The following is an 8,970-nucleotide window of genomic DNA, read 5'->3' on the forward strand; positions in this document are numbered from 1 at the left end:
TTGAATATCAGATTATACCAATTTACCCCCTCTTGGATAAATGGCACATTCTTCACAGTTATCGTGACAGGTATCAACCAGGCCAACTCTCACCAATCTTGCATGGAATGCTAGCAACAAAGTTTTAACATCTTCAACATTTTTTATTATACAAACATCAAATACATCTTCAATGGCATTAACAACACCATGCACAGGCAGAGGATTACTATTTACATTGGGTCCAACATCTTTGAATGAAAGGATCTTCTTCTCAACCAAGTCTCACACTATATGCTTCAAAGTATAACATCCTTCCAAATCATGCCTAGGGGAGCCCTCATGGAAAGGACAATGGGCATTTTGGTTTTACCATGGAGGCAAAGAATCTGGTGGAGGACCCAAGGGTCTGGGAGTCACCAACCCTTTTTGCAACAATGATGGGTACAACCCAGTCTACGTCATAAGGATCAGAGCGAAATGAGGTTTACCTCTTTGTACCCTATTCTAATTTGGAAGATTTTACAGACGTGGAGCTTGTATCCTTGGATGTTGATAACCGGGTGTCGTAGGTGCTTGTTGGTATACTTGTGCTTGTTGAACAAGTTGATAAATATGAGCTTGTGGTTGGTTGAAAGTCGGTGTGCCTGCTGCCACATATGGTTGTTGGATATACTGCAATGGATAAGTTGGTTGTTGTTAAGCAACTTATTGTTTCCGCTTCTTCCACGAGTGACTCCTTCTTTGACTGGTTGACACTGCATTTGTTTCACCATCTTTCTTTGAAAACCTTCAAAAAACTTTTTGATATTGTTACCGAATGTTTTAGTGGTGGTTAACATTTTGCCATTTTTCAATCCAAGCTCAATCTTTATGCCCATGTCAACCAAGTCATAGAAACTTGTCGATACACTACTCACCATCCTTTCATAGAACATAGGCTTTACTGTATCCATGAACCAATTTGCTAACTCCTTCTCAACAAGAGGTGGTTCAACTTGTGAGGCCACTTCCCTCCATCGTTGTGCATATTCCTTAAAAGACTCGTTATCTTTCTAGGATATGCTGAGCAATTGCCTCCTATTCGGGGCCATATCCATGTTATATTTATAATATTGGATGAAAGCATCAGATAGGTCTTGGAAACAACAAATTCTACTTTGATCAAGGCTTAAATACCACCTAGAGGGAGCACCCTTCAAGCTATCTTGGAATAAATATATCATAAGTTTATCGTCCTCGACGTGCGCAGCCATTTTCCGATAGTACATGATGAGGTGACTTTTGGGGCATGAGTGGCCTTCATACTTATCAAAACCAAGGGTCTTGAATTTCACGAGAATCACAAGGCCAAACACTAAGCACATCTCCTTAGCAGCAACACCAAACACTTGATCACCTTTCATAGCCCTTAACCTTTTCTCAAGAATCTGGAAATTCTCTTTCATTCCTCTTATGTCTTCATGCATTTCATCATCTTCATCAGAAAAATCAGGAGCATGTTGTTGATCTTCGAAATAAGGTTGCACACGTGCATGGACATAAGGTGGTGCAAATGTGTGAACCACGGGATGAGCTTCATTGGTAGTTGGTAGAGGAACTGTCTGCTGAGTAGATTGTACTATGCTAGGGGATCCTTCAACTAGAGGTGTAAAGCTGGGAGGTAAACCAAATATTAGCCAAGTAGTAGGCATTGTTCTTGCAGGTTGGGGTTCAACCGTAGGACCAGTGACTTCTAAAACGATTGTTGTTTGAGTTTCCAACTTGGCCTTAATGACTTGTAGTATCTCTATGAATTGACCCATATTTCCTCGTAGGTCCTCAACTTCTTAACTTACTCCCTCCAATTCTTGCTCTTGATCTGTCATTCTTTGATGAGCGTTGGCTAGAGTGTTGTAGTGGTGTTGAGGACTCAATGTGGAATAATTGAATAGAGAAAACGAAATGAGTTTATTTATTTATTTTGGAGAATGCATGAATGTATGTATGAATGCATTATGTAATAGTTATTTTTATTTATTTTTAAGGATTCTTATAAACTTTGTAGTTGTTAAGCATGCACTTTGAAAGTAATGTGAACATAAATAGAAGAAAATAGTTAAAAGCTGATGTAAAAATTCAATACCCATTCATTCAATGAAGCCAAAAAGTACGGAGTACATAGTCAAGGTGGGTACAAAGTATTAAGCCAAATACAAAAATTGGAAATAGTGATCCGCTGTCGCGCGCGGGTCAACACGAGTGTTTTTTAAAAATGTAGTACGACAATAATTTTAACTCGGATATCATTTTCACAAGGATTCTTGATTATTATTATCCAAAGGTAAATTGAATTAAGACGGGGGGGGGGGGGGGGGGGGGTTGTTTGGTTTGGTGTTCGATTAAGAAAAAGTGATTATTAAAAGTAATTCTTGAAATAAGTTGTTATGAAATAAGTGATTATGAAATAATTCAATCTACCGATTCAGTTCCTACTATCATCGATTAATATAATTTTAATACCGAAGTCGATTGTCTATTCCTATTTGGATACAAATTCAATGACAAGCGCGGTGAAGTTTGTGAGATGTATGATCCTATTGTCCGAATTAAGCAAACGGGATAAGTTTTCATGGATTAAGCAAACATGATTGATCAGACACAAAAATGAATTAAGCAAACGTGACGTGCCTATGTTAGGATCATACAATCAACCAAATCGAATCAATATATTTCATGCAATCGAATTAAGCATACAAGAACACGAAATATCATTGAAAGGAATTAAACTAAAATTAACATTATAATAATCTCAAGTTTTGGAACCTGAATTACGGCAAATCGAATCAGATGGATTAGTTCTCCATGGAATTTGTACAAGCTTTCAAATTTTCGTGAATAGTGATCCCCTACACTGTTTTTGACTGCCTAGGTTATAAGAAAAGTAGAATAAACCTAATTTGGTCAAAACATAACCCAAACCCAAACTAAATAACCCAACACAAAATATAAATCTAGTGCTGAAGGCTTCAACGGATTTTTCAACCATGCTACAGTTCGAGTTAGCTTCTTACTTCATCATGAAAGTCGTAGCTCTTTCTCTTAGATTTCCAACGAATGGTAGCACACCTCGATCCGATACTCCTAACTCCAGGTATGAATTTATTTGTGCAAACTGCTAATGCTGAAAATAAACTACGAAAAATAAATAAGTGTAAAAATAAGATAAATTATAAAAACACATTAAAAGGGAAAAATAACCAAACTAAAACATGGAAATGCATAAGTATAAATATAGAAGAATTTGCATCAAAATGCACCGATCAAATTCCCCCACACTTGAACTTTTGCACTCCGACAAAATTTAAAATAAAACAAAGAAAACACAAACACATCATTAGTTACTCATCCTAGGGTACAAGTCTTCTTCGGTTAAGTTTGCATCAATAGGTACTAATCTTGCACACTAAGGATATCGTAGGAACACTAATCCATAATTGTGCAGTCATAAACCTCCTGAATATACAAATCAACTTGAATCATGTTATTATGTTAAAGCCTAACTTACTCATCCTTCTTTTTGCTTTTTTTCATTCAGGCGCAATCACATTAAGTCTGTTATCTCCATACACCCATAGCAAGGCGACCGGTTAGTGACTCTGATCCTTTTTGCACGGGATTCTAGTACTTACGTGGCATAACCCTTTGCTTACTCAGTTGTAGTTGCGGGGGATCAGACCGCAATCCGCTCTACCAAGTTCAGCACCAGAAACCGCTGAACCAACTGACAACGAGTCTTATTTTCAATTTTTTTTAAGGTTCTACATCCGTTGGGTTAAGTGACCGGGTAAGGGTCACCAAACTTAGAAGGTGCATTCCCTTTTCTTTCTTTTTTTTTCTTTTTCGGAACACTCACTTATATTCATCGGCTTCCCTGCGTAGAGTGTGTGTGAGATGGTGCTGACTGCTGCAATAAACTACTCAAGAGCTGTCAGAGAATGAGAATTTAAGGTTAAAACATAATAAGAATTCGAATCAATTTCCATATGCAGGAGACTTACGGTGTTAAGACGATACTGATCTTGTGAATTTTTCCCAAGTCTCCGCAAACTAATCTCAAATTAGTCAGTCTATAGCCTAAAACTTTCAAGAAGATGCATTTTTTTTTATGACTGAAAACAAACAAAACACTAACAAAAACAAGGAAAACAAACGAAACAAATGATTTCCCTCCCCCACACTTAAAATAAGCATTGCCCTCAATGAAAAGACATTACTAATAAAGTAGAGAGAAGGAAAGAAAGACTCCCTGATCAAGTTGCATGGTAGTTAGGTGCTTCCAAAGAAAGCTCCTCTATGCTGACATCTTCAGTCATTGAACTTTCATGGAATAGCTTCAAGCGTTGCCCATTGACTTTGAAAGTCTTATTAGTACCTGCTGTAGCACCTCAAATTTGCACCTATCATTATACATACCATCTCATATTAGGTTATAGCATATCATGGTCCATTGCATAGCATTGCATTGTCCCTTTTGCCTCAAGTGCAAGCCAATCAAGAGAATTAGGTCAAACTGATCAGGAGGTCAGTCAACCAAGCAAGCAAGGGTGATTCTCAAGGAGCCAAGGCCCTAGGGTTTGTCCAACAAGTTCACATGACTTGGGGGTCCATTTGAAGTGTTTAAGTCAAGGATTGGATGTTCAGAAGCCATCAGTTCATGCACAGTCAGTCAGAAACCCTAGAAAGTCAAAGTTGGTCAACTGTGGTTGATTTTATGGTTTTGGTGGATGGATTTGGTTTGAGAGAGCTTATTCATGTCCCAATAGGCCTCATTTATCATGGCAATCAACATCATTGAAGAAATTGAAGCCAATCAGAAAATTTCCAAAAATAGAAACTGGACCTGTAATTTTAACTGCCAAAAATGGAAACTTCTTGATCCCAAACTTACATCATGATACAAGCTTCAAATGAATTTTTGCCCAACATGAAAGTTGAAGATATTGTTCTCCCATTTCCAAAAAGTCCAAGAACTCTCAATTCCCATGCATGGTTGTCAAGATATGATCAAATCATTTTCACAAAACCTTGAACTTCAAAAGGCCATATCTCTCAAACCATTTGGCCAATTTTGGTGGGGTTTTTTCCTACAAACCACATTTCATCTCATCTTTCCAAAAATATAAATTTCATGTACCAAAAGTCTATGGATCAAAATGGCATTTTTGGACTTGTCTTATTTAAATTCAAGTGTGGACCAAAGTTGACTTTTTGAATTAGGCATTTTTGCTCACTTTGGCCAATTGGGATTCATTTAAGAGGTTATTTGAAACATGTTTGAGGCCCAAACTCGGCCAGACTTCACACCTCCATGGGCACATGTTCAAAATTAGCAAAATGGCAATTTCACTTCATTTGTGATAATCATGTTTAAGACTCCATTAGCTAATGTTAAACAGGAGTATAAAGTCACATTTTCTGCAAAACTCAACCCTAGCTGCAGCCTCTATCGAACAGAAAAACTCATTCTCTCTCAAATTTGCATTTTGACATATTGCATTTTCTGAGCAAAACTCTCAACACCCTCGAGCAACCCTTGGTATTTTCATCATCTACCAACAATCTTGAGCTTGTTTGGGGCCCTGTTTCCTTGCTGTAACATCATTTCATGCTGCTGCTACATGAAGCCACATCCATGGTGAAACCCGATTTAAGCTGGATTTGAGTGTGTTGAGCTGAACTTCTCCAACTATCCATCAATACCAACTACAAAGCACATCTGTTTCGAGCTTTGAAGGCCAAATAACCACTACAACTCAACTGTTCTTCAATCTTGGTAACATTTCGAACCTCTCTTTTTCCAAATCGTGCCATGCTTTAGATAGTTTATGCCTTGCTGATTTTAATGAGCTATGGATTGCATGAAATGGTTGGATATTCACTGACTTACATGGATTTAAAGTTTCACTCATGAACTTGTTCTTGCTTCTTTCTCTTTTGAGTGCTCGAATTAATGATAATGGATGCTATATTATGAATGTACTTGGTTTGATGAATCGATTGCCATGCTTGATTGATGTTTCTGGGCATGTTTGAATTTCACGATGGTTGTTGGTTGATGAAGATGAATACTGTAGTTTACAAAACCCTAAACACTGTTCAAAACCCTAATTGCATTTCCAAGTTTTCTGGGTTTCACGTATGGCATGTGTGTATGTACTGTTCTATTGGTGATGGCCAATCAGAACATTTCGTTCTGCCTCCCTAAACGATGCGTTTTGATTAATGAGGCGCATATTCACAAAAATGCCATTCGGTCAATTGGTTGACTTGTTAGTTCATGTTACTTTGTTCATGTTATTCCAAATTGATTGCTTAACTTCTAAAAATCATTTCTCACTCGTTTCAATTCCAAAATTCATGAAATTTTTTTCATCATATTCACATGAATGTCTATTATTTTATCATGATTTTTAATGATTTTTTGGATGGCTGGATTTTAAATGGTATTAGGTTTCTTGACATGTATGCACATTTTGTACCTTTTGCCAATCCTTTTGTGAAATGATGATGATGCATCCATTTGATCTGAAATTTTTTGTGGTTAATCTACACTCATTCATGTTTGTTTTGATGTAGAGTTCTTGGATTTATCATATGTGGTTGCTGAGTTATGAATTTTTGAACTAGGGTGTGACAATTTGTGTCACACCATTGTTATGCAATTTCATGATTTTTGTTGACATGCTTCTTGACCTCCAATTGATGTGAAATTTTACATGATCCTTCTCTCATATGTCTAGTTCACTTGTGGTTTTTCTTGGAATTAATTATGCCATTTCCTAATTGTTTGAGATTCTTCTTCCCTGCCTAGTCAAATGTTGACTTTGTGTGATACATCTTGCCATTTCATTTGGGAAATTCTCATATTTTATTGGATGATCATGAAATTTTACATGTGCATACTAGACATCTTGAGCTTTGCATTGGTGTTGATCCCATTCATTTCTCATCTGTTTTCATTTAGTTATGATTTTTTGAAGTTGACACATGTTTGTTTGACTTCTTTGTGCATGCTTGAAATTGTTTTGGCTTTCTGATTTTAATTGACCATCTTCCCATGATCCAATTGAGCTGAAATTTTATATGCATGTCATGTTATGGATTGTGATTGACCCTGAATTATTTGATAATTTTTGGAATTGACTATGTTTGGTTTTGAGCTAAGTCTTGCTGTTGACTTCATTGAGCATATTCAAATTTGCTTTGACTTCATGATTTTCATTGACTGCCTTCCACTTGTCCAATTGTGATGAAATTTTACATGCTTACCATGCTAGGTGTTAGGATTGATCATGAATTATTTGGTAATTTTTGAAAATGTTTGAGTTGACTTTTGATGCAAGTCTTTTTGTTGACTTCTATGTGCACCAATTTGCCATGCTTTGCCTTCTTTTGTTTGTGAAATGATGATGATGCATGATATGAACATGAAACCAATTGGGTTTGCTCCTTAAATGTTTGAATTTGATTGTGATTGGATATTGCTTGCTGTCTTGGCTTTTATCATTTATTTTTGACCCTAGGCTTGCCCTAGAGGTCTCTTGGCTTATGTTTGAGCTCATTTGTTTCAGGGTAAGCATTTGCCTCGAAGAAACCATTGCCAATTTGATTGAGTTTGTTTGTTTAGCATGAGCTAACTTTTGTTTTGTAGGTGGCTAGACTCATATGATTTGAGTCTTGTGCTTTGCACATTGGTCCTTCTGTGTTGACTGTTGATTCCTTTCCTTTTGCTTTAATTGTTGAACTGTGTACTGATTTGTTTGACTATTTCAGGTACCCTTAGTTGCTTAAGTTCTTTGAACTTGCTTTGCTTTGCTATTTAGCAACTTGCTTTTGAGGTATAATCCCTCTTTCTTCATGTAGTCTGGAGACCCGGTCTGTTATTTGGCCGGGCAAACTGTCTGAAGTCCTCCTTAAGAGGCAATGCTTGTGCGTGTTTAATTTTGTCCCAAGCAGGAAAAGTCCTTCAAATAAGGCAATTGGTAGATCAAAGGGATAAGTAGCCTATCCCCTACTATTCAGTGAGTCTTCTCCTTGCTCCCATTACATGGTTGTAGCATTGAGATAAAAGCCCAAGATCTATCGAGTCAATAATGTGGAAAGAGCTCCATCCTTCTGAGCTCCCACACTTTCTGATATGCTCTCCCTGACCAGGGATAAGAGCAATGAGGCACACCCCTCATCTCCTTTCATCTGCTTCACCTTAGCCTCTCAATGGCAAGGTTAAGAGCAACTCTTGGACCCTCTTCCAGTTGGCCTCAGTGCCTAACCCTCTTGTATGAGCCTCTTTGTTGGGTTATAGAGTGTGCTGTTTGATTCTCATTGATTGATTGTTTACCTCATATGCACATATCTGCTTGTATGCTTTATGCATTTATCATCATTAATTGCCCATTAGTGCATGATCATCTCATTTGTCTCCGCGACGCATCATTGTTGTTTGCCCATTGAGGACAATTGTAAGACCATCCATTGGCCATTGCTCCTGGGATATGGAAGTGAGTATAAGACCATCACATTGGCCACTCATCTTATCTTTGCTTGTTGCATTGTTTGTATGTGAGGATACAATTGTAAGTCCCCGCAAGTTGGCATTTGTTTTCCTAGGATCATACTGTGTATGTTAGAGTAAGCCCAGACAGATTGGCATTTGACATCCATGTTTTGCTTTCTTTGTTTATGTGAGGATGCAATTGTAAGTCCCCGCAAGTTGGCATTTGCTTTCCTATGATCATATGTTGGATATTGGTATAAGCCCAGACAGATTGGCATCCGGTATCCAAGTTTCTTTGTTCGAGGAGATTAGTATAAGACCATTGAGTGGCCTCTGATATCCATTTCTGTTTTAGGAGATTGGTGTAAATCCATCTATTGGTATCCGGTATCCGTTTTCTTTGTGAGATTGGAGTAAGACCATTGAGTGGCATCCGGTATCATTTGTTTGTTTAT

General features: G+C 37.5%; 1 protein-coding gene across 1 annotated transcript; it reads right to left on the bottom strand.

Moving 5' to 3' along the window:
• Positions 1-1,034: 1,034 nt before the first annotated feature.
• On the bottom strand, positions 1,035-1,784 carry LOC127103990 (uncharacterized). Its single transcript, XM_051041217.1, has one exon. It carries the CDS (start codon positions 1,782-1,784, stop codon positions 1,035-1,037), a length of 750 nt encoding a protein of 249 aa, XP_050897174.1.
• Between the last annotated feature and the right edge of the window lie 7,186 nt (positions 1,785-8,970).

The sequence above is a fragment of the Lathyrus oleraceus genome, chromosome 1 (assembly GCF_024323335.1).
Source record: "Lathyrus oleraceus cultivar Zhongwan6 chromosome 1, CAAS_Psat_ZW6_1.0, whole genome shotgun sequence".
Taxonomy (NCBI): domain Eukaryota; kingdom Viridiplantae; phylum Streptophyta; class Magnoliopsida; order Fabales; family Fabaceae; genus Lathyrus; species Lathyrus oleraceus.

Excerpts from the sequence above, each read along its gene's own strand:
- LOC127103990 (XM_051041217.1), bottom strand. The coding sequence starts at position 1,784 with ATGGGTCAATTCATAGAGATACTACAAGTCATTAAGGCCAAGTTGGAA.